The sequence below is a fragment of the Mandrillus leucophaeus genome, unplaced genomic scaffold (assembly GCF_000951045.1).
Source record: "Mandrillus leucophaeus isolate KB7577 unplaced genomic scaffold, Mleu.le_1.0 Scaffold159, whole genome shotgun sequence".
Taxonomy (NCBI): Eukaryota; Metazoa; Chordata; class Mammalia; order Primates; family Cercopithecidae; genus Mandrillus; species Mandrillus leucophaeus.
In genome coordinates, this window is record NW_012101576.1 from 5,241,921 (window position 1) to 5,268,765 (window position 26,845).

Consider the following 26,845-nt stretch of genomic DNA (forward strand, 5'->3'; position numbering starts at 1 on the left):
GCCTGCAATCAGCTCACTGGACTGCAAGGGCCGCCCTCCCTCTCAGAAGCGCCAGGAGAGAGCAGGTTTTCTGGTCTTCTTCAGCTGCTAGAGCTGCGTTCTTTGGCTTGCACCCCCTTCCTCCATCTTCCAAACCAGCAGGGCAGCCTTGTGCTTCAGCGGCCACATGGTCTTCTGGCACAGTCAAATCTCCCCCTGCCTCCCTCTTAGAAGGACCCTTGTGATTATATTTAGGGCCCCACCTGGATAATCCAGGATAATCTCCCTATTTCAATTTTCTTAATCTCATCTGTACAGACCCTTTTGCCATATAAAGTAACATTCACAGGTTCCAGGTCTTAGGACCTGGATATCTTTAGAGGCCGTTAATATAGCCCACTACAAACAGCAGTTCTTAGGAACTCATTAGAAATGCAGACCTCAGGCCCCAACCGATCGATACCTTTTGAATCTTCTGATTCTAATTTCTGTTAAGAAGATCACCATGTAACCAGCTAGCACACTAAGATTTCAGAAGCATGATGCTATGGGAACCTAACCAAAGAATTCTCTAATCACTGAGTCCCAACTTAAATACAAATTTACAGACTATTTTTCCTAGGAACTCTTTCAGGTGAAGTATGTTAATCAGAAGATAGATAATTTTCCTGAACGCCATTCTGAAGTGCTTCTCCAAGCATTTGTTTCTGAATTCTCTCTCAATGAAGCCACAAGCCCCAAACGCCAGGATAGTGGGGCTCCAGTTTACAGTAGTTTAGCACAGGGTTTGCCACTGCACCATATTATAATAGTGTGGGTTTTTAAAAAGCTACATGAGAGACGTAAATCTTATAAAAGAAGGTGGAGTCTCCTAACATCAGTTTTACTACCTCTGTACAGGTTTCCCTGGGTTATGTACTTTCAAGTCAGGAATCAGGACGGGTGGCTTTTTCAAATGTTACCTATACTTGTGGCAATTGGTTTACATTCTGCTGGTATGTGAGAGGGAAGGAAAAATTGTTTATTGACCACAGATCCACAATATTATACTTGTCCTATACTTAAGCAATAAGGGACAGCATTTAAAACTCTTTTAAAAATGTTAATTTTGGCTTGGCGTGGTGGCTGATGCCTGTAACCCCAGTAATTTGGAACACTGAGGCAGGCAGATTGCTTGAGGCCAGGAGTTCAAGACTAGCTTGGGCAAGATGCGAAAGCCGTTGGGGAAGCTAAGTTGGGAGGATCCCTTGAACCCAGGAGGTTGAGGCTGCAGTGAGCTGTGATTGAGCCACTGAGCTCCAGCCTGGGTGACAGAGCGAGATCCTGTGTCAAATAAAAAATAATTTTGATCTCACAGAAGAAGAAGTGGGCTAGTCTTATACCATATCCCAAATGAAGTTTAAAATGTCTTCTGGGGAATCACAGCAATGACTGAAACTTCTGAAAAGTGACTAAGTTTGAGCTGGTAAGGAAGGGATTGCCAAATGCCGTAACAGTCCACAGGAGGGCAGCAGTGCTCCGATTTACAAAGGATCAGTCACATTAGTGTAACCTTTTCTGAGTGAGCCTGGATATTCTGATGAGAACAGTGTAGTCCAGGAAAAAAAAAAATCCGTATGTACAATCACTCAATTTTGAATCATTTCTGGAAGTTATTAGACTCCATGTTAAATCCTACTCAAGTACAAGTATGCAAAATTTAAAAATACGCAGAAAAGCTCATTCGTGGTTAAAATGTTAGCTGAAAGACATTACTAAGTTTTAGAATAACACAGAGTTGCCTGTTTCCCACAAACCCTAAAATCTAACACCACAAATTCATATTCCTTCTAATCTCAAGTCCCTTCAGCATTCTTCCGGATTTATTGTTAGTTACCTTACAAAGTAACTAACTCTCCCCATGTATTTTATGCCAATTTAAAAAATACATTACAGTCTCAAGGTCACGTAAGATTTTCTAAAATGCTCTATTCATAGTCAGTATAATTTTCAGGCCGGGTGCAGTGGCTTACGCCTGTAATCCCAGCACTTTGGGAGGCCGAGGTGGGCGGATCACCTGAGGTCGGGAGTTCAAGACCAGCCAGATCAACATGGAGAAATCCCATCTCTACTAAAAATACAAAATTAGCCAGATGTGGTGGCGCATGCCTATCATCCCAGCTACTCAGGAGGCTGAGTCAGGAGAATCGCTTGAACCCGGGAGGCAGAGGTTGCAGTGAGCCAAGATCGTGCCATTGCACTCCAGCCTCAAAAAATATATATACATATATATGTATATATACACATATATATACATATATATGTATATATACACATATATATACATATACATATATAATTTTCACCTAGTGTTTTATTAAAGATTGTTTCAGTATTTTTATATTTGACAGATAGCCTTGTTCAGTTAGCCAAACGACAAAACCTTAAGTCTTCAATGAAATTTTCTGATTTAATAGGCTGAATTAAGAAAGCCATAATTTTCTTCTATAAGCCTTTAACTTCTATCTTTACAAGTTTATATAGAAAAATTGACTGTGGGGCTTGAGATTTACTAATGCATGGGTTTTCAACCTTAGATGCACATTGGAATCATTTAGGATGCTTGAAAATCCCTACAGCCAAACCACATCCCAGATCAATTACACTGGAAATATCTAGGGATGGGACCCAGGTGTCCGTAAATCTCCCCCAGTGATTGCAATGTGCAGCCACGGTTGAGAAACACTGAAGCCTGCTCTGAGAAATTTAGCAATCCGACTGAAATCTGCAGAGAAAGCAACAATGATTTTTGCAGAAACAACCAAATCCTACTAGTTACATAAATTTTATATTTTGTTGGGACTTGGGTTTTTATTTAGCTCTACATATGCGTTCATGGGATGTAGAAGATATATCTTCTACTGGACACATGTATACATAGATGCTTAAATGTGGCTATCCCAAGGTTAGGTAATAATAAAGACTATAAGAGCTGGGCAGAAATCAGGCACAGTTTCATGAAGGGTAATATCTGAGCTGGGCCTTGGAAGATGCATAGGATCTCAACAGGACAGTGTGTTTCAAGCTACAGTGAACTAGGAATACAGCAGAAAGCACAGGGGAAATGGTCAGGCTTGACTAAGAGTAGGTTATTTGAAGAAGGGCGATAGAAAAGGCTTGGGGAAGAAAGTTGGGATTTAATTGTAAAAGATCTTCAAGTATCAGGCTAAGAAATGTGGACTTCATCCAGTAGGTAATGTGATGTCACTGGATACCTCTGTGCAGTATCTATGTGATGGGTTGGGAGTGGAGAAGCCTGGGGATACTTAAGGGTCTAAGCTAGGAGGGACAGGATGAATGGCGGTGGGAGTGGAATGGTTAGAAGACGGCCCCAATTAGAAACATACTTCGATTTGAGACAGAACCCAAATAACACATCATCATGAAACGTCTCCAAATGTACAATTTTATTTTAACAGATTTCAAGAGTCAATTTTTTAAAAAGTGAGCAATAAAGAACTTCTATAAGTGAGACTTCTCATTTTATAGCAAATATATTTTTGCAGCTTAAAAAATTTTCTTAAATTCATATACACTTCTTCCTGTCATTTAAACAAACTTCCAGAGAAAACTGATCTCCATATATTTAAGTAACAAATTTGACGAAATACATATTTATACATAGATCTCTAATATAAACATTAAATTTGAAAAATCAAATGTGAAGCAGAAACCGCTATACAAGTATATTGTATAATATTTATTTTATACATTAAAGTATTTGAATATACTTCAATTAGGTTTTTAAAAAACACCATTCCTTGCTTCTAAGTAATTGCGACATTTTTGAAAAGCATGTGACATGGGTATAAACTTCAACTCTGTGCTTACTTCAGAATTCTTGTTTGTTCTCCTCAAACTTTTATCTTCCTAAAGCATCTCGCCAGAGATTACAAAGGAAAGGAACATGTACAGAGCACTATAAACATGTCTTTGGACAATAAAACAGTATTTATTCTTCTACACTCGTGATTCTCCAATCATATCTTCCTGAAGGCAACGTTTCTTTGGCCCAGTTTGTGCAACTAAACATAAAATTTCAAAACACAACTTTTAACAGTGTGATCTGAATTGGGAGTGGCAGTCCCTGCTTTTCGCCCACTGGCTTCTTTGAAAGAAACTGCTTGGCTAAGGGACTCAGTAGAGGGCTGAGATCTGCCTGAGTATAAAGTGCTACCTGAGTTATATTTACTTTTTTTCATTCCTTGGTACAATCAACAGCAAATAGACAAAGGGAAGTTACCTTCTTGAGATACATGGCTTACTTTGTACTCTGCCTTTTAGGAGATGAGGTAAGACACATACATAGGTAAGAGGCTTCTACTAGCCAAGGCAATGTAAATGGACTAAGATTCTCACGTGACTTGAGGTTATCTGATGAATTTATTCTCTTCAAAACCACCTACTTTTAGATGGCATGTTTAACACCTCTCTTTATTTAAGGAGGGAAAGAAAAACACATGTAACCAGAATTCAGAGTGGGTTACTCAACCTAAGAGAACATATGGAGTTCTCTTTGGGAAAACCACAAGGCTACAGTGTTCACTTCACACCATGAAGTGGCACTCCTGTTACGGCTGTCAGAGTCCTCTCACTTCTTATGAAAGGATGCATCTGATTCTGAAATTACTGATATATGCGATCAGTTAGGGATGTTTTAAAAAGTGAAAACAAATGCCACACATACACTTTCTAGCTTTCTGAAATCACCAAACACATTACAAAAAATAGATAATTTACCCTATTAACTTTTAGAGAATTTTCCAATAATATTCTTGGTTAAGGAAGTCAAGCTTGTGCATATTCCCAATTTTCAGTGTTCTTGTTTTTAATGCACAAAAGCCAAAGTAGTATACACATATTCGTAAGGGCTTTTTACAACGAACGATATGTAAAATACATTCTATAGTTGGTGAAAGAATGAATCTTAAGAGTTGGCATTAATCTTTGAACAAAAAAGATTTCAAAGCCACTTTCTTTACAAAGAAAATATAATTTCATTTTGAACTATATTTCTTTAATTTTGCCAATTTTATAAAATACAGCACATCCCTGCTTTAATACAACCAGGCATGCTGTGCTGACTCGTCCGATAAATCTAAGTGTTATTTAAGGGAAAACAGGCAATCTGTTCATACCCAAATTCATAAAAGTTTCAAAGAAGCATCAAAGCATGCTACCTACATTCAAGCCACATTGGAATGTTAGTTAAGCCACAGTTGCATTCATGAGAGTGAAACTAGAGAATAACAACTGGGTATCTGAAGATTTTAATAGAGGTCAAAAGATGAACTAGCAAACGAGGTTGTGGAATCCACTCAGCCTCTCTGCTCTGCTGGAGCGGTTGATTTCATCTGGTAAGTGGCATATTCAGGTCCACCATCTGCTTTCCTGCAAACCAAGGTATAAAGATCGTGTCAAAGATAAATATAATTAAGTACAGAAATTAAATTCCAGAAGCCTATTCAGAAAATGAACAATTAAAAAAATACTTTATACTACTGAGTCGCTAGCCTGGGAAATAAATTATTCTTTTAAAATAATTTCAAATGTTCAACTGGTCTCACTGTAAAAAAAAAAAAAAAACCTTCCTTTGTCCCAGTCTTATATTTCTGATCCCCTCCAAAACAAGAAATAGAGCAGTAGCATACAAAGTACTTAGTAACTATGTCCTCATTTTGATGTAGGGTCCATGGGAAAGACTGGAGACAAACGCATGCTTTCCTGATCCCTCCATTTTAAAGCTGTAGCTCTGGCACAGAACCTTTAAAAAGATAGTGGTTTTAACTGTTCAAGTATGTGATGCCTCATCCACCCCTCACTGTCAAGAAAATCATGTATTCCACTAAGAGTCTCCTAAATAACAAAAGTTTATGTCACACTTTTAGTATAACAATAGACATCTTTGTAAAACCTATTATTCATTAGTCTAGTGCTGGCCAAAGATAGATGATGCCAGTCATACACGTAATTAAAAATTTTCCAGAAGCCACTTTTAAAAACACAAATAGAAAAACTAATTTTATTTTCTTTAACCCAGTATAACCAAAATATTGGGATGTATTTTACATTTTTTTGCGCTTAGTCTTTGAAATCCAGTGTGTGTTTGACACTTGCAGCATACCTGACATTGGGCTAGCCACTTTGGAAGTCCTTAGCAGTCACACATGGCTATTGAATACTGAATTGGACAGCACAGCTCTGGTCCCTCCCTGCCTTAGTAAATTGACTTTAATAGAAAAACGAAAACCAAATTTGAACCAGTCATTCTTTACTAGTATGTGTGCCACAGCAAACACATTGCCTTTCCAATGTCACAGCTAAGCATGTTAATTTTGGATACTTTAATAACCCATGTATGCCTAGTGTTCCATTATTGGAACACTAAGCATGTGGAATTTATCTCGTACTGCTCAAGGTCATCGCCAGGGTCTGACGGCAAAAATTTAAAAACTTGCAACCTCAGGCATAAATGGGTTTGTTCCTCTTTCTCGGGGAGGCCATCATTATGGTTCTCCACTGTGTCATTACTATACTTACAATATTGCAGTTCCCTAAGGACTGTTGTGATGACAGACTTAATGGTTTGGCCTGTCACTGAATTCTCCAAGACTACTATATTTTTCTTTTCTTTCCTTTTCTTTTTTTTGAGACAGACTCTTGCTCTGTCGCCCAGGCTGGAGTGCAGTGTGGTGTGATCTTGGCTCAATGCAACCTCTTCCTCCCAGGTTCAAGCAATTCATGTGCCTTAGCCTCCTGAGTAGCTGGGATTACAAGTATACACCACCATGCCCAGCTAACTTTTGTATTTTTAGTAGAGACAGGGTTTCACCATATTGGCCAATCTGGTCCGCCTGCCTCGGCCTCCCAAAGTGCTGGGATTATAGGTGTGAGCGACTGCACCCAGTCACCACTATATTTTTCTAAGTAAATATTTTTTTCCCATAGTAGTAGAATCTGTTTCTTTAAATACAATTTTAAATAGAAACCCAATCTATGCCAAAGATAAAAGGCATTAACATAAATTTAAAGAAACATTTATTGGCTATAACAATGAAACTATTTTGAAGATAGCAAAATATTAACTACTGCATTCATTCAATTATCTTCAAATGTTTACAGATACCCTGAAGCTCAGAGAGTCTAAAAACTATTTTCGTAGTTGGCTTTAGCCTCAAAAGTGTCCTAAGAGACTAAGAAAATACAGTAGGCTTCCCTTGTCCACGGTTTCACTTTGCATGGTTTCAGTTACCCATAATCAAATACAGTCAAAAAATATTAAATGGAAAATTACAGAACTATATTTTAGATTGTGTGCCATTCTCAGTATCATGATGAAATCTCACACTGTCCCACTCCGTCCCTCCCAGATATAAATCATCCCTTCGTCCAGCATACCCACGCTGTGGACACTATGTGCCTGTTATTCAATAGCTGTCTTCGTTATCAGATTGACTGTCACAGTATCACAGTACCTGTGGTTAGGTAACCCTTATTTTACTTACTGGCCCCAGAGCACAACAGTAGTGATGCTGGCATATTTTTATAATTGTTTGATATTAGTTATTGCTGTTAATCTCCTACTGTGCCTAATTTATAAATTAAACGATCATAGGTATATATGTACAAGAGAAAACAGTATATATAAGGTTTAGTACTATCCCAGGTTTCAGGCAACCACTAGAGATATCCCCCCATGGATAAGGAGGAACTACTGTATATAGGACTGGGTAGGCCCAGACTGCCAATTCTGGTTAGTATGTTTTATCTTTATGTTTATGCTTTCCCCGTGATCAAAGACACCACTTTGCTTTTAGTAAGAAATTGTCCTTCCAACTGGCCTTTGTAGATCCTGCTCTCAAACTTTTGATTATAACCTAGGGTAGGGCCTCACATTATAAGACGTGGGATGCGTATCTCCCTCTCTTCCCAGCTCTGCAGACACACATTCTAGCACAAACAGAGGAATAGTTCCAATTCAGTTCGAAGACAGAAGGTGGACAGGGTCCAAGGGGTTAAGGCAATACAATCCATTTGAGGACTTTTTTGTTTCCTTTTATATGCTAAAAATATCCCAGCCCAGGGAAACTGATAAAATATCTTTACAGAGTTATTTATATGTTGGAATTGAATAAATTTACAAAACTAAGTAAACTATATTTTGGTTTCTATAAAAGGGCATTTTTCTTCCTTGTACTTAAAATGAGTTGACTCTGTGGTTATTTCCCAGTGGGCTCACACATTCTTACTTTTGGATTCACAGCTGTTTCACAAGGTAGAAGTGAGACAGTCTGATAAAAGGACTAGGGGAACATAACTCTATTTAAAGCCTACGTCAAAGCAAAAGCCTGTCAGTACACATTATGTTTTCAAAGGGAATGGTATAAGAAAACATCAATAATGTAGCAAAGGGAACAGGAATGTAAATTTCCTCTTTGATATTTACTGCCAATATCTCTTTGCTCAGGTTATTGATATCTATATATCCACTGAATATTTTTCAAAAGCAAGGACATCTGAAAATAAACAACAGAAAACAAATACCTTTTAATGATAAAAGCAAACCTTTCTCTCATCTCTTCTTCTCAGAGAGAAGTAAATTTTACTTCTCTGTGGTTCTCATCAGTTAGGTATGTGCTGAACAGAGGAAGGGAAAAGGGCTGAATAAAGTAGTGACTTCAAACCAAAAAGAAACAAGAGTAGCATAACAAGTGGAATAAAATCCAGTGTAAGAGAATAGCAGGAAAGCTGAGAATTAGGTTCATAACTTAAGACATTCTCATTCTCACTGAAGGACTGGAAACATGAATTTTGTGCTAGAAGCTACTTGAACTTTGAAGTCATATAGATCATCCAGCAGATAAACAGACTGGAAATTCCTGTTTAATATGTTTATCTTTGAAGCTATTTTGCATGAAGTGAATCATGTCAAAATGTTTTCAAGGAATAACAGATTGTTGGGGAGAAATGGTACTGGTCTCTAGCACCCCTGAATTTTTTTTTTTTTTCAAGAGACAGCATCTCACTATGTTGCCCAGGCTGGTCTCAAACTCCTGAGCTCAAGCCATCGGCCTGCCTCAGCCTCACAAAGTTGCTGGGATTACAGGTGTGAGCCACCAAACCTGGCCTAACACCCTCAATTTTGAGGGAATACATTGAGTATGTATCAAATCCATGTAATATTATCTTAGAAATCAACTTTATGACGTCATGTATTTTCAGATTTCTCTGGACTTTTGCATTAAGAAGTTTCTTCTTGTGGCACATCTGTTTTCAACAGATGAGGGGATAGCCTTGCAAAACTTCATATTACATGGCGTCTCATATTTCTGAGATGGATCTAATTTTGTATAGATGCTTTCTAAACTAATTACAAAACATTTTTGTAGTTGCTCAAAAATTTTTGAAGGGTTAAATGCTCAAGAATTTGAGGGCCAACTAGAAAAACATTTAAGTTAATTTGATCCTTTTTTTTGCCCCATGTCACTATATGCCCCAATTACCTGAATTGACTGCTATTTTTAATAAAGTAATTGCGTCAGTCAATATTAATATAACATTAAAAGTCAGTTTAGGTTATACAAAATAATGAATACCATTAATGGAAAAAAGGAAAAACTATTTGTCACAGGTAATAAATATATACATTATGCAAATAACTTTCACTAACTTAGCCAAACTGTCACTTATCCAGGGATGCTTAGAGTTTTTAAAAAAAATGCATTTAAAAAAATCATTACAAGTAATGAAAATATTTATGTAAACAAAAGGCATCTCTTGTTCAGAAGCACAGTCATGCCATGCAATACAGGACTCAAGCAGTAGCAAAGACAGAGCTGTGGTTTCCAAGACTAAAAAGTATGGTAGAAGAATTAGTAAAGAAAGGAAATGTGAATGGAAAGGGAAGGGAAGGGGCATGTGGATGGGACTGTTTCGGACCCATCGGTATCCTATACTGTTCTTAGCTGAGAGCTACGAAACAGAAAAGTGGCAGAATAATCTTTTGGCCAGTTTTCATCAAGTAATGTAAATGATGTTGGATCGTCCAACATCTTAAAATGACTATTAACACTGTTTTTGCATTTTGAGGTGAAGGCTGCAGAAGAGTAATTATGTTCCCAAATCATCATAAATACCAGTTTACAACAAATACATTTTGGGCCAGGCCTTAACAGCAATTTGGGATTATTTGTCTCTGCTAGCCTGCCTCCAGTTACTCCCGAAGTGGAGAAGTAACTCCAGACATTTTATAGTCTTTATAAGAAGTTTCTAAGGCCACAACAGCCAATCTGGGGGGACAAGATTATGGACATTAAACAGTGCAAAGAAAATAATGGAAATCTTTATGTTTTTTAAGAGTTAAAAAAGGTAAGAAAAGCCAACTACTATGTATTACCCCATAGCCTTTTTTTAAGGATACATATGGATGAGGAATCTTAAAAACTTCAATTATCTTAAATATTAGAAACATTTGCCAGTAAGCTTCATAGTGTTTCTTCAGACTTCAACACATCAGTAGTGGCCAACACCCGGGTCAGTATAGTCCAGGCACAGCAGCAGCATCAGTACTGGGAGCTCACTAGACAGGCAGGGTCTCAGGCTCCACTCCAAACCCAATGAATCAGAATCTGTACTTTAACAGATTTCCAGGTGATTAATGTGCACATTAAAGTCAGAGAAGCATTGCTCTAGACTCTGAAGAAAGATAAACCACCCTCACATTCAATTCAGCTATCAAAATAACATGGCACTACAAAATAATAGATCCATAAAGAGAGCCCAGCTTTGGATTCGGCCATTACATATTATGCTGAATTTCCAGTCGAATATGTTCCTGTCATAAAAAGGGCAACATCTATTCTAAAAGATTCCCATGCAGTTTATATTTTAAAGTTCAAAGGCAATGATGAGTTTCCTCTCTCACATCATTTTTTGGACTATTTTTCCTCAAGTTGTGCTACTATTTACAGGATTAATTATGTTGCATTGGCTCAAGATACCATACCTTCCCAAAATATTTTAAAATTTTAATGATGGCAATTGTTGGTTGGACCCTATGCTGTAAAATAATGGGCTTTTAAAAAATCACTGGACAAATTAATTTTGGCATCTCAGTTCACTATTGCTACTGAACCTTTAATTTGGGAGTGTAATAGATAAGTATTTAGCTTTAAAAGACCCATTAAGGCCGGGTGCGGTGGCTCATGCCTGTAATCCCAGCACCTTGGGAGGCTGAGGTGGGCAGATTACCTGAGGTCAAGAGTTCAAGACCAGCCTGGCCAACATGGTGAAACCCCAGCTCTAGTTCAGGTACAACAAATTAGCCGGTGGTGGTGGCGCACAACAGTAATCCCAGCTACTCGGGAGGCTGAGGCACAGAATCCCTTGAACCCGGGAGGCCAAGGTTGCAGTGAGCCGAGATCGCGCCATTGCACTCCAGCCTGGGTGACAGAGTAAGACTCCGTCAAAAAAACAAAACTAAACTAAACTAAACAAACCCATTAACTGCGAGCTAGAGAGAGTCTGATCAATACTTGTTAAGGAACCTTTAAAAATTCTGATGCAGTGATATTTTAAACAAAGAAGGAAAATGAGTAGACTGTGACTTTGTTTTGTTTTCTTTAGAGCTTGTTTCTACACAAACCTTATGGATTTGTAAAAATATTCCATAGTATTTTGTACTCACATTGTTGTAGATATGTAACCTTTAAAATATACAACTGATGGATAAATCAAATATGCATATTGTGTTCCATAAATATAAGATTTAAGATTCAAGTGAAGGGATTATGGGTATTTAAAAAGATAACCAAGTAATATAAAAAAAGTTTGAGTTCCTTATGAGTAAAGAATGTACTTTTATGACTTAGCCCAAACCTGATGATCAGTATAAAAGGAATATATATTATAAAACCATGAGTACCAAAAATCTTAAAATTATTAGGCTTGATTGCAAAGCTATTTCTAAAACTAAGGGGGAAAACATTTTTTTAAAATCAATAAAAATGAATGTATATTATCTTTCAGAAATGTCAAAGCACCTAATCTTAGTCTATGTTCCAGGATTCATTCTAAGTCTTTTGTTAAATTGTAAGCTCTTTAACTAAAATTTGAGTTTGATGTTTAAAAACCCTATTTTCTTTAGAAGATATGTACTTGTACATTTTTCTTCTATTCTAAGCCCACTCACTTTTTACATTTTTACATATTAAAAGACACACAGTTAATTGAGGTACCTTATACATTTAACCCCTCTCAGCAACTTTAACTTTAACCCCATCAGTTTTGCTGCAATCTGGTAAATTCAAAGAACATAAGAGGGAAATCGGACAGTGTTGTTTTGAATCTCCCAGTTTAACATGTATAAATAACAACTTTAAATGAAAAGACACCAAATTGGGTATTTAAATGAGATGCCTACATAGCTTCTTGCAACTAGCTAAGCTACATAGACAAGTGGAAACTTTCATTATAAAAATTCCAGTGAATACAACTGTCAAAGTCTCCACAGTGAAATACTTTAAATTTAATTTTGGACACTAGTGCAATTTTGGAAATAGGGAATAGGGTAGAGAAGGCCTCATAGTGAGTGGTCCATGATTTGCTAAATAACTTAAACCTCAAATCCCAGAGAAATTTTTCTTAAAGTCATAATAGCTGTAGGAACTCTGCACAGATGTTTTTATGTTGTAGTGATGTTAGAAGTAGCTAAAATATTTTTAGCAAAGAAATGCAATTGGTAGGACACACTAATGCAGGCATTTAAAAAAAAAAAAAGCATGCAATACAGATTACAAACTTAAGCTGCACAAAAGCATATTAAGCATAAGAAGGACCAAGAAGTTAGAAGAAACATGCTTTAATTTACCCTTTCTTCTTCCTCCCTTGAAGAAATCTGTACAGGGCAACACAAATTACTGCAACTGCAACAACTACAAGAAATCAGGAAACAAATGACATATAATTCTGAAAACTAATCAAGATTCAAAATCTAGCAGAAGAAATAAATGTTGGTTACATTTCAGTGGTCAAATGTTATTTTATTTAAGCACCTACACATTTACATTCCATCCAGACTCTTTGCTATCTAAATCCAACTCCCCATAATCACTTACACAGTCCATAGTAAGTCAGAGAAAAGTCCTTGCTTAATTTAGAAAACTATCAAAAGCACATTTGGGAAGCCAACTAGTATTACTGATCATCTTGAGAAAATATGTATTACTTAGGCTTTGTTACTAAGTGGATATACAGAATATAACAGAATATAAAATCACTAACACAAGGGAGGTAGTAAGTACATCAAATAAAAGGTCAGGTTTTCCTAAACTGATTTAACCAATTTACAAGCTGAAAAAACTATAGAAACTGGAAAACTATTTTTAAAACGCATGTCTTCACAATGATTTTTTGACTTAAGTGGTGTCAAAATTTGTGATACTTACCTATGACAATAACAATCAGAGCAATGACCCAATCATCTGAGAAAGAAAACAGTTCAAAGATGTTGAACACATGGATCTCCAGATAGCATTTATTTCGATCAGACCATCTAAACACTTGATATGGTTTGGCTGTGTCCCCACCCAAATCTCATCTTGAATCGCAATTCCCATAATCCCCACGTGTTGTGGGAGGGTCCCCATGAGAGGTAACTGAATCAAGGAGGCAGTTTCCCCCATGCTATTCTCGTGATAGTAAGTTCTCACTAGATCTGATGGTTTTATAAGTGGCTTCCTCCTTCACTTGGTTCTCATACTTCTCCTTCCTGCCATCATGTGAAGAAGAATGTGTTTGCTTCCCCTTCCTCCATGATTATAAGCTTCCTGGGGCCTTCTCAGCCCTGCAGAACTGTGAGTCAGTTAAATCTCTTTCCTTCACAAATTACCCAATCTTAGACAGTTCCTTACAACAGCATTGAGAATGGACTAATACAAGACTACAGAGGGAAAAAAAAAAATTTTATATAGTTTTAGCATGACTGCTAGGGCATCCAGGTCATTTTGACCATAGAACCCTTCTAACCAGTTTCCAGATTAAGGGTTCCACTTGTGAAACTCTTAATGGGAACCTCATTTATCATTGTTTTTCTCTATAGCTACCACATCAGGTTATTTAGTGGTAAAGTTACTAGAATTCACTACATTAGAGGAAAATGATTTTTGAAAAGTATTATCCCATGAGAGTTGGTTTAGTTCAATAGTCATTCTGTCATTTCTTATTATTTTGATAGACATTTAATTTGTATTTTTTCCTCCAAAAGTGGATTTGTAGAGTGAGGCATAAATAAATTTCTATTATTCTATCACCCAGATGGTATTTACAGAGTCTTCACAAATAATACTTTATCTTATCAATCCCCTTCCCACCCTCTCTACTTCCGTACTCTGCCCTGCCCCAAAATTAAGACATAGTCCTAAATACCAATAGGATTCCCATAATAAATGAAACACCAGGGCACATGGATAAAAAATATACAGAGAAACCTGAGCATACATTTTTGACTATCTAGAGAACACAAAATCCTATAAAATCTTAATTTTTAGAAATGTTTCTGTCTGTAGTACCTTTGCTTCTAAACTGCCATTACTTTTATTAAACTGCTATAAGTCAAAGCATAAAGTGCTGTGTTCAACTCTGCTCTTCTCATCTCATAAACAGTTATCAAGCATTTAATGGTTTAAGATGGCAATAGATTTACTGGCACAATGACACCTGGACGACAGATTTTGAAGGTAAGGCAAATACTAAAAAACAAGCCTAAGGTGCATTACATAAAATGATTAACCATTATTACTAAACTAGGCTAAGAAATGAAAGGTAATAGATTTTTGTTTTTACTGATTAAGAAATCTTTGTTTCATTGTCCTATATCACAGCTATACTTTAGCATTTTTTTTAACATGCATTGTGTAAACTGCGTGAGCCTACATCAAGTGTGTTAAATCAGCTTGTTACAGAAAAAATAAACCCAACTTAGATTACTTTAAGGTTCATGTAATATAAGATATGAATAGAAAGAAAATTTATCTACAGATTACCATCACAAAATAACAATATAATGTGGAAAGAAAATTGTGTTTTATATATTTTGACCTACATACAAACACAGCATTTAAGAACGTTATCTTACCCTACCAAGGATCCTATGTTTGGGCACCTCATAAAAACTGTAATTACTTACACATTTCTACACATACCACCACTTATATTTGTCATGATAGCTATACCAACCCAAACTGTTAAGTATTCCTTCATCAGGTTTGGGATATCCTAGAAAAAAGAAGAAATATAGATTAAATTTAAAAAAAGAAAGAATTAAATAAATCTTAAAATCCTTTAAATTCATAGCGTGATTTTTTTTCACCTTTGTAGAAAATCCCTTAAACATAATTTTCCTTATAAACTATATTAATGTTTCTCAAAGTGGTATCATAAAAATTTATAAACTTATATTTAATGTCATAATCTTCCTTCTTCCTGCCCACTCACATTTCCTCTGACAATATTCTGTGGTTCAACATGCAAATTTATCTTTATTATATTCTCAAAATTGGTCTATAAATCCAGTGTGTTTCTAATTAAAATAAAAAGATATAGGGATTAGCCAGGCATGGTGGCTCACGCCTGTAATCCCAGCACTTTGGGAGGCTGAGGCGGGCGGATCACGAGGTCAGGAGTTCGAGACCAGCCTGGCCAACATGGGGAAACCCCATCTCTACTAAAAATACAAAAATTAGCTGGGTGTGGTAGCGCGCGCCTGTAATCCCAGCTACTCAGGAGGCTGAGGCAGGAGAATCTCTTGAACCCAGGAGGCGGAGGTTGCAGTGAGCCGAGATAGAGCCACTGCACTCCAGCCTGCCAATAGAGTGAGATTCTGTCTCAAAAAAAAAAAAAAAAAAAAAGAGGGATTAATAAAAATAAATGCTTTAGAGTTGACCTGAAATGGAAGGAAACTTCCTCAACATAATAAAGGTCATATATTAAAAACCCACAGTTAACATCATTCTCAATGTTAAATGAATGAAGGCTTTTTCCCTAAGATCAGGAAGAAGACAGGGTGTCCATGTTTGCCACTTCTATCTGACATAGGACTGAAAGTTCTAACCAGAGCAATTAGGTAAGGAAAAGGAATTCAAATAAGAAAGGAAGAAATAAAATTCGCTCTGTTTGCAGATGACATAATCTTTTATTTAGAAAACCCTAAGGATCCCACATATACATACACATGCAAAAATCTCTTAGAACTAATAAATGAATTCAATCAAGTGGCAGGTTACAAAATCAACATACAAAACTCAGTTGTATTTCTATACACTAACAATGAATAATCTGAAAAGGAATTTAAAAAACAGTATCATTTGTAATAGTATCAAAAAGAATAAAATACTTAGGAACAAACTAAGGAGGTGAAAGAGTTGTACACTGAAAACTATAAAACTGCTAAAAAAATTAAAGATATAAATAAATGGAAAGACACGTGTTTATGGATTGGAAAAATTTAGTATTTTTAAACTGTTATTACTATACAAAGCAATCTTCAGATTCAGTGCAACCCCTATGAAAATCCTGATGATGGCATTTTTTGTTTGTTTGTTTCTGAAATAGAAAAATCCATTCTAAAATACATATGAAATCTCAAGGGACCACAAACAGCCAAAACAATCCTGGAAACAAAGAGCTAGGTTGAGAAGGCTCACACTTTCTGATTCCAAAACTATAATAATCAGAACAATGGTAATGCCAAAAAGGCAAACATACAGACCAATGGAATAGAACAGAGACCTTGGAAATAAACCCCTGCATATATGGTCAAATGGTTTTCAACAAGACTGACAAAGAACAGTCAAATGGGGAAAGGGCAGTCTCTTCTACAAATGGTGCTGGTAAAACTGGATATCCACATGCAAAAAAAGTGAAGCTGGACTCTTATCATATACAAACATAAACTCAAAATAGATCAGAGACCTAAACATAAGAGGTAAAACTATAAAATGCTTCTTGACATTGGATCTGGCTATGATTTCTTGGATGTAACTCCAAAAGCCCAGGCAAGACGAAAAAAAACCATTGTTTTTCATCAATTAAAAGTAAATTTTGTGCATCAAATGACACTATCAACAGAGTGAAAAGGCAACCCACAGAATGGGAGGAAATATTTGTAAATCATATATTTGGTAAGGGAGTAATATCCAAAACATATAAATAACTCCTAAAACTCAGTAACAAATATCAACTCAACTTGAAAATGGGCAAAAGACTTAAAAAGATATTTTTCTAAAGAAGATATACAAATGACCAATAAGCACATGAAAAGATTCTCAACATATTTCTAATTATTAGGGAAATGCATATCTACCTCATGTCTATTAGGATGGTCTATGGTTTGAATGTCCCCTTCAAAACTCATGATGAAATTTAATTGTCAATGTAATGTTATTGGGGTGGCACCTTTAAGAGGTGTTTAGGTTATTATGGCTCTGTCCTCATGAATGGACTAATGTCATTATTGCAGGGGTATGTTTGTTATTTTAGGGCATGGCTTTGTCCCTCTTACCCTCTCCTTCACCGTCTCTTTTCCCTTCCACCATGTGATGCCTTCCATCATATTATGACAAAGCAAGAGGGCCCTCACAGATGCCCATGCCTTGATATTAGACTTCTCAGCCTCCAGAACTGTAAGAAATAAATTTCTGTTCATTATAAGTTACTCAGTCTGTGGTATTCTGTTATCACAGTACAAAACAGACTAAGACACTTGGCTATTACTAAAAAAACAATTTAATAAGTGTTGGTGGAGATGTGGAAAAATTGCAACCTTTGTTAAAGGTTCCCACTGCTGGTGGGAATGTAAAATGGTGCAGCCACTGTGGAAGACAGTATGCCAGTTCCTCAAAATATTAAAAATAGAATTCCCTTATGATCTAGCAATTCTACTCCCAGGTATATACCTAAAAGAAGTGAATACAGGAACTCAAACAGATATGTGTACACCTATGCTTATAATAGCATTACTCAAAACAAACCAACCCAAGTGTCTAGCAACAGATGAATGAATGAAATATAGTATATACATATAATGGACTATTATTCAGCCATAAAAAGGAATGCAGTTCTGATTCATGTCACAAGATAGATCTAGGTGAACCTTAAAAACATTATGCTTAGTAAAATAAGCCAGACACAAAAGGACAAATAGTGGGATGCCATATAAGTGGACTCCACTTATTATAATTATATAAGTTTACCTAGAATAGGCAAATTCACAGAGACAAAAAGTAGATAGTGGTTATCGTCAGGTGATGGGGATAGGGAGCAATGGACAATTACTGTTTAATGAGTAGAGATTCAGTGTGGGATGATTATAATATTCTAGAGATGGATGGTACTGATGATTACATAACAATGTCAGTGTACTTAATGCCACTGAGTTGGAAACAACATGGTCAAAATGATAAAATAAAAAGTTTATTTGGAAAAATTAACATGAGAGTACCTTAGAAATTTCTGAAAAGGAAGTGTTCTGGCAGTTATTAAAACATATAGTACTATAGTTAAAAAAAAAAAAGACTTGCTTCTGGTACAAAAATGGAAGAATGGACAAAGTTCAAAGGAGACAAGAGGATGGAACACCTATGAATGCAATACAAACTGGCATTTCCAATCAGTTGGGAAGAAGACAACTTATTCAAAAAATGGCGCTGTTTAGCTATTGGATGGTGGGTGATGAGTGGAGTGGGGTGAGGTGGAACCATATATCTCATTATATACACCAGAATAAATTTCAGATTTACCAACGATTTAAGTGCAAGGACCAAAGTCAGAACACGTGGTTGAAATCTTTATATAATTTCAGCATATGGAAGACCTAAAGTTTTAGTAAGAAAGACATCAAAGTCATGGCCATTAGGGAAAAGATCAATACATCCAGCTATCTATTCATGTAAAATGTCTGAACATATAAATGACCACTGATAGAAGAATAGTTAAATGAAATATGGTATATATTAAAGTCATCATTAGAAAGGATGGGAATAAATCTAAACACAACCCCAATCTAACAGTGTAAGTGGAAAAAGTTCAAGTTGCAGAAAAACATGTACAGCATGATATCATTTTTAAGAGAAGAGAAAACACTAAACTACATGTATAATTACACATAAAAATATGTTGATGGTCCTAGGCAAAGCACTCAGACAAGAGAAAGAAACAAAGGGCATCCAAATAGGAAGAGAGGAAGTCACACTATCTCTGTCGACAGACAGCATGATCCTATATTTAGAAAACCGCATGGTCTTGGCCTAAAAGCTGCTCCAGATGTTTATCAAAAACTTCACCAAAGTTGCAGGACACAAAATCAACATACAAAAATCACTAGCATTCCTATACACCAATAACAGCCAAACTGAAAGCCAAATCAGAGAGGCAATCCCACTCAAAATTACTACAAAAAGAATAAAATACCTAGGAATACAGCTAACCAGAGAGTTGAAACATCTCTACAATGAGAATTATAAAACACTGCTCAAAGAAATCAGAGAAGACACAAACAAATGGAAAAACATCCCATGCTCATGGATGGAAGAATCAATATCATTAAAATGGCTATACTGCCCAAAGCAATTTACAGATTCAATGCTATCCCTATCAAACTACCAATAACATTCTTCATAGAACTAGATAAAAGTATTTTAAAATTCATATGGAACCAAAAAGAGCCTGAATAGCCATGAAAATCTTAAGCAAAAAGAACAAAGCTGGAGGCATCACATTACCTGACTTGAAACTATACTACAAGGCTACACTAACCAAAACAGCATGGTACTGGTACAAAAACAGGCATATACACCAATGGAACAGAAGAGAGCCTAGAAATAAGGCTGCACATCTACGACCATCTGACCTTCCACAGAACTGACAAAAACAAGCAATGGGAAAAAGATTCCCTATTCAATAAATGGTGCTGGGATAACTGGCTAGCCATATGCAGAAGATTGAAACTGGACCCCTTCCTTACACCACACACAAAAATCAACTCAAGATGGATTAAAGATTTACATGTAAAACCCAGAACTATAAAAACCCTGGAAGACAACCTAGGCAATATCACTCTGGACATAAGAACTGACAAAGATTTCATGACAAAGACGCCAAAAACAATCGCAACACAAGCAAAAATTGACAAGTAGGATTGAAGTAAATTGAAGAGCTTCTGCACAGCAAAAGAAGCTATCAACAGAGTAAACAGATGACCTACAGAATGGGAGAAAATTTTTGCAAACTACGCATCTGACAAAGATCTAATATTTAGCATTCATAGGAACTTAAACAAATTTACAAGAGACAACTCCATTAAAAAGTGGGCAAAGCACATGAACAGACACTTCTCAAAAGAAGACATATATGTGGCCAACAAACATAGAAAAAAAGCTCAATATCACGATCATTAGAGAAATGCAGATCAAAACCACAGTGAGATACCATTTTACACCAGTCAGAATGGCTATTATTAAAAAGTCAAAAAATAACAGATGCTGGTGAGGCTGTAGAGAAAAGGGAACACTTATATGCTGTTGGTGGGAGTGTAATTCAGTTCAACCATGTGGGAAGCAGTATGGTGATTCCTCAAAGAGCTAAAATCAGAACTACCATTTAACCCAGCAATCCCATTACTGGGTATATACCCAGAGAAATATAAATCATTCTGCCATAAAGATACATGCATGTGAATGTTCACTGCAGCACTGCTCACAATAACAAGACAAGGAATCAACCTAAATGCCCATCCATGACAGATTGGACAAAGAAAATGTGGTACATATACACCATGGAATACTACACAGCCATAAAAAAGAATGCACACGTCTTCAGCAGGAATGTGGGTGGAGCTGGAGGCTATCATCCTTATCAAACAAATGCAGAAACAGAAAACTAAATACTGCATGTTCTCACTTTTAAGTGGGAGCTAAATGGTAAGAACATACGAACACAAAGAAGGAAACAACAGACACTGGAGTATACTTGAGCGGGGAGGGTGGGAGTAGGAAGAAGAGCAGAAAAGATACCTATTGGGTACTAGGCTTAATACCCGGGTGATGAAATAATATGTACAACAAATCCCCGTGACACATTTACCTATGTAACAAACCTTCACATGTACCCCCAAATCTAAAATAAAACTTTTCTTAAAAAGATGTTGATGTACCAAGATAGATTTAAAAAGAAACCCTAAACTATTAACAGTGATTAACCTGGGTAATGAGTTAAAAATAAAACTAATCTTTTACTCTATATACTTTTGTAATGTTTGAAATTCTACAAAAGTATATTCATACACTACTCATGTAATTAAAAGTTATAAAAAGTAATCTATATCCAATAGTATAACAAGCTTAAAACTGACAAAACAAAAGAACCTCGAAAAAATTGTTCACTTCATATGAACAAAAGCCCTTTTAGGGCTTTAATTCATAATGAGCTCTAAAAAATCACTAAGAAAAATATTTTAGAAACCTAACAGAAAAATAGAGAAAGCATATGAATAAATAAATGTAGATCAAAAAAAGTTCAGCTTCACTGACAATTAAAGAAATGCAAATTGGTCAGGCATGGTGGGTCACACCTGTAATCCTAGCACTTTGGGAGGCTGAGGCAGGAGGATCGCTTAAGCCTAGGAGGTGGAGAAGAGACTTGGCAACACAGCAAAACCCTGTCTCTACAAAAAATACAAAAAAAATTAGCTGGATGTGGTGGCACGTGCCTGTAGTTCCAGCTACCTGGGAGACTGAGGTGGAAGAATCACCTGAGCCCAGGAGGTTCACGCTGCAGTGAGCTGTGGTTGCACCACTGCGCTCCAACCTGGGCAACAGAGTGAGACCCTGTCTCAAAAAAAACAAAAACAACTAAAAACCAACAACCAAGAAATGCAAATTAAAACAGGATGTTATTTTTCACCCATCATTTAAAAATTAACTTTTTTTTAGACACATCTTAAGTTTTTAATTAAAAAAAGTTTTAAGTAAAAAAAATTCTTGTTCAAGATGGCTGAATAGGAACAGCTCTAGTGTGCAGCTCCAGCGAGATTGACACAGAAGACGGGTGATTTCTGCATTTCCAATTGAGGTACCTGGTTCGTCTCATTGGGACTGGTGGGACAGTGAGTGCGGCCCAAGGAGGGCAAGCTGAAGCAGGGCGGGGCATTGCCTCACCCAGCAAGTGCAAGGGTCGGGGGATTTCCCTTTCCTAGCCAAGGGAAGCCATGACAGACTGTACCTGGAGAAATGGTATACTCCTGACCAAATACTGCACTTTTCCCACAGTCTTAGCAACCAGCAGACCAGATACCTTCCTGTGCATGGCTCAGTGTGTCCCACCCTCACAGAGCCTTGCTCACTGCTAGCGCAGCAGTCTGAGATTGACCTGCAATGCTGCAGCTTGATGGGGGGAGGGATGTCCACCATTGCTGAGGCTTGAGTAGCTCACAGTGTAAACAAAGAGGCCTCGAAGCACGAACTGGGCAGAGTGTACTGCAGCTCAGTAAGGCTTACTGCCTCTATAGATTCCACCTCTGGGGGCAGGAAATGGTAGGACAAATGGCAGCAGACAGCTTCTGCAGACTTAAACGTCCCTGTCTGACAGCTCTGAAGAGAGCAGTGGTTCTCTGAACACGGTGTTCAAGCTTTGAGAATGGACAGACTGCCTCCTCAAGTGGGTCCCTGAACCCTGTGTAGCCTGACTGGGAAAGACCTCCCAGTAGGGGCTGACAGACACCTCAAACAGGTGGGTGCCCACTCTGGGACAAAGCTTCCAGAGGAAGGATCAGGCAGCAATATTTGTGGTTCTGCAGCCTCCACTGGTGATACCCACGCAAACAGGGTCTGGAGTGGACCTCCAGCAAACTCCAACACACCTGCAGCTGAGGGGTCTGACAGTTGGAAGGAAAACAAACAAACAGAAAGGAATAGCATCAACATCAACAAAAAGGACATCCACACCAAAACCCCATCTGCAGGTCACCAACATCTAAGACCAAAGGTAGATAAAACCACAAAGATGATAGAAACCAGAGCAGAAAAGCTGAAAACTCCAAAAAACAGAGTGCTTCTTCTCCTCCAAAGGATCACAGCTCCTCACCAGCAAGGGAACAACACTGGATGGAGAATAAGTTTGATGAGCTGACAGAAGTAGGTTTCAGAAGGTTGGTAATAACAAACTTCTCCAAGCTAAAGGAGCATGTTCTAACCCACTGCAAGGAAGCTAAAAACCTTGAAAAAGGTTAGACAAATGGCTAAACTAGAATAAACAGTGTAGAGAAGACCTTAAATGACCTTATGAAAAACCACGGCACAAGAACTTTGTGACACATGCACAAGCTTCAATAGCTGATTCAATCAAGTGGAAGAAAGGGTATCAGTAATTGAAGATCAAATTAATGAAAAAAAAAAGCAAGAAGACAAGATTAGAGAAAAAAGAGTGAAAAGAAAGAAACAAAGCCTCCAAGAAACATGGGACTATGTGAAAAGACCAAATCTACGTTTAATTGGTGTACCTGAAAGTGACGGGGAGAATGGAATCAAGTTAGAAAACACTCTTCAGGATACTATCCAGGAGAACTTCCCCAAACTAGGAAGGCAGGCCAACATTCGAATTCAGGAAATACAGAGAACACCACAAAGACACTCCTCGAGAATTGCAACCCCAAGACACATAATCATCAGATTCACCAAGGCTGAAATGAAGGAAAAAATGCTAAGGACAGCCAGAAAGGTCGGGTTACTCACAGAGGGAAGCCCATCAGACTAACAGCAGATCTCTCGGCAGAAACCTTACAAGCCTTAAGAGAGTGGGGGTCAATATTCAACATTCTTAAAGAAAAGAATTTTCAACCTAGAATCTCATATCCAGCCAAACTAAGCTTCATAAGTGAAGGAGAAATAAAATAGTTTACAGATAAGGAAATGCTGAGAAATTTTGTCACCACCAGGCCTATGGCCTTACAAGAGCTCCTGAAGGAAGCACTAAACATGGAAAGGAACAGCCAGTACCAGCCACTGCAAACACATGCCAAATGGTAAACACCATCAATGCTACAAAGAAACTGCATCAGTTAACGGGCAAAATAACCAGCTAACATCATAATGACAGGATCAAATTCAAACATAACACTATTAACCTTAAATGCAAATGGGCTAAATGCCCCAACTAAAAGACACAGACTGGCAAATTCGATAGAGTCAAGACCCATCGGTGTGCTGTATTCAGGAGACCCATCTCACGTGCAAAGATGCACATAGGCTCAAAATAAAGGGATGGAGGAAGATCTACCAAGCAAATGGAAAGTACAAAAGAAGGGGTTGCAATTCTAGTCTCTGATAAAACAGACTTTAAACCAACAAAGATCAAAAGAGACAAAGAAGGCCACTACATAATAGTAAAAGGATCAATTCACCAAGAAGAGCTAACTATCCTAAATATATATGCACCCAATACAGGAGCACCCAGATTCATAAAGCCAAGTCCTTAGAAACCTACAAAGAGACATAGACTCCCACACAATAATAATGGCAGCCTTTAACACCCCACTGTCAATATTAGATCAATGAGACCAAAGGTTAACAAGGATATCCAGGACTTGAACTCAGCTCTGGACCAAGCAGACCTAATAGACATCTACAGAACTCTACACCCCAAATCAACAGAACATACATTCTTCTCAGCGCCACATCACACTTATTCTAAAATTGACCACATAATTGGTAGTAAAACACTCCTCAGCAAATGTAAAAGAACAGAAATCACAACAAATTGTCTCTGACCACAGTGCAATCAAATTAGAACTCACGATTAATACACTCACTACATGGAAACTGAACAACCTGCTCCTGAATGACCACTGGGTAAATAAAGAAATGAAGGCTGAAATAAAGTTGTTATTTGAAACAACAAGAACAAAGACACAATGTACCAGAATCTCTAGGACACATTTAAATCAGTGTGTAGAGGGAAATTTATAGCACTAAATGCCCATAAGAGAAAGCAGGAAAGATCTAAAATCAACTACCTAACATCGCAATTAAAAGAACTAGAGAAGCAAGAGCAAACAAATTCAAAAGCTAACAGAAGGCAAGAAATAACTAAGATCAGAGCAGAACTGGAAGTAGAGACATAAAAAACCCTTCAAAAACTCAATGAATCCAGGAGCTGGTTTTTTGAAAAGATCAACAAAAATGACCGCTAGCAAGACTAATAAAGAAGAAAAGAAAGAATAATCAAATAGATGCAATAAAAAATGATAAAGGGGCTATCACCACCAATCCCACATAAATACAAACTACCATCAGAGAATACTACAAACACCTCTACGCAAATAAACTAGAAAATCCAGAAGAAACGGATAAATTCCTGGACATATACACCCTCCTAAGACTAAACCAGGAAGAAGCTGAATCTCTGAATAGACCAATAACAGGTTCTGAAATTGAGGAAATAATTAATAGCCTAACCACCAAAAAAAGTCCAGGACCAAACGGATTCACAGCCGAATTCCATCAGACATAAAAAGAGGAGCAGGTACCATTCCTTCTGAAACTATTTCAATCAATAGAAAAAGAGGGAATCCTCCCTAACTCATTTTAGGAGGCTAGCATCATCCTGATACCAAAGCCTGGTAGAGACACAACAAAAAAAGAGAATTTTAGGCCAATATCCCTGATGAACATCAATGCAAAAATCCTCAGCAAAATACTGGCAAACCGAATCCAGCAGCACATCAAAAAGTTTATCCACCACAATCAAGTTGGCTTCATCCCTGGGATGCAAGGCTGGTTCAACATACTCAAATCAATAAACGTAATCCACCACATAAACAGAACCAACAGAACCAACAACAAAAATGACATGACTATCTCAAAAGATGCAGAAAAGGCCTTCGACAAAATTCAACAGCCCTTCATGCTTAAAAACTCTCACTAAACTAGGTATTGATGGAACATAACTCAAAATAGTAAGACCTATTTATGACAAACCCACAGCCAATATCATACCAAATGGGCAAAAACTGGAAGCATTCCTTTTGAAAACCGGCGCAAGACAAGGATTCCCTCTCTTACCACTCCTATTCAACATAGTGTTAGAAGTTCTGGCTAGGGCGATCAGGCAAGAGACAGAAATAAAGGGTATTCAATTAGGAAAAGCGGAAGTCAAATTATCTATGTTTGCAGATGACATGACTATAAAATAGGAAAAGAGGAACTCAAATTGTCTATGTTTGCAGATGATATGACTGTACACTTAGAAAACCATCATCTCAGCCCAAAATCTCCACAAGCTGATAAGCAATTTCAGCAAAGTCTCAGGATACAAAATCAATGTGCAAACATCACAAGCATTCCTATACACCAATAATAGACAAAGAGAGAGCCAAATAATGAGTGAACTCCCATTCACAATTACTACAAAGAGAATAAATACCTAGGAATCCAACTTACAAGGGATGTGAAGGACCTCTTCCAGGTGAACTACAAAACACTGCTCAATGAAATAGAAGAGGACACAAACAAATGGAAGAATATTCCATGCTCATAGATAGGAAGAATCAACATTGGGAAAATGGCCATACTGCCCAAGGTAATTTATAGATTCAATGCCATCCACATCAAGCTACTACTGACTTTCGTCACAGAATTGGAAAAAAACTACTTTAAATTTCATATGGAACCAAAAAAGAGCCCATATAGCCAAGACAATCCTAAGCAAAAAGAACAAAGCTGGAGGCATCACGCTACCTGACTTCAAACTATACTACAAGGCTACAGTAACCAAAACAGCA

The 26,845-nt window shown here is 37.2% G+C and overlaps 1 protein-coding gene across 8 annotated transcripts in view; it reads right to left on the reverse strand.

Moving 5' to 3' along the window:
* Positions 1 to 3,403: 3,403 nt before the first annotated feature.
* CD46 (CD46 molecule, complement regulatory protein) overlaps positions 3,404 to 26,845 on the reverse strand; it is a 43,637-nt gene continuing 20,195 nt past the window's right edge. For 4 of the 8 annotated variants that reach the window (XM_011975851.1, XM_011975849.1, XM_011975847.1 and 1 more), the window contains 4 exons: positions 15,253 to 15,291; positions 13,464 to 13,499; positions 12,887 to 12,950; positions 3,404 to 5,409 (listed from right to left, as the gene is read on the reverse strand). In XM_011975851.1, the coding sequence (XP_011831241.1) occupies positions 5,337 to 5,409; positions 12,887 to 12,950; positions 13,464 to 13,499; positions 15,253 to 15,291 (212 nt within the window). In that variant the 3' untranslated portion in view covers positions 3,404 to 5,336. Of the gene's footprint in view, positions 5,410 to 8,562; positions 8,656 to 12,886; positions 12,951 to 13,463; positions 13,500 to 15,252; positions 15,292 to 26,845 lie in introns of all 8 variants that reach the window. The other 4 variants (XM_011975850.1, XM_011975848.1, XM_011975846.1 and 1 more) reach the window with 2 other exon arrangements.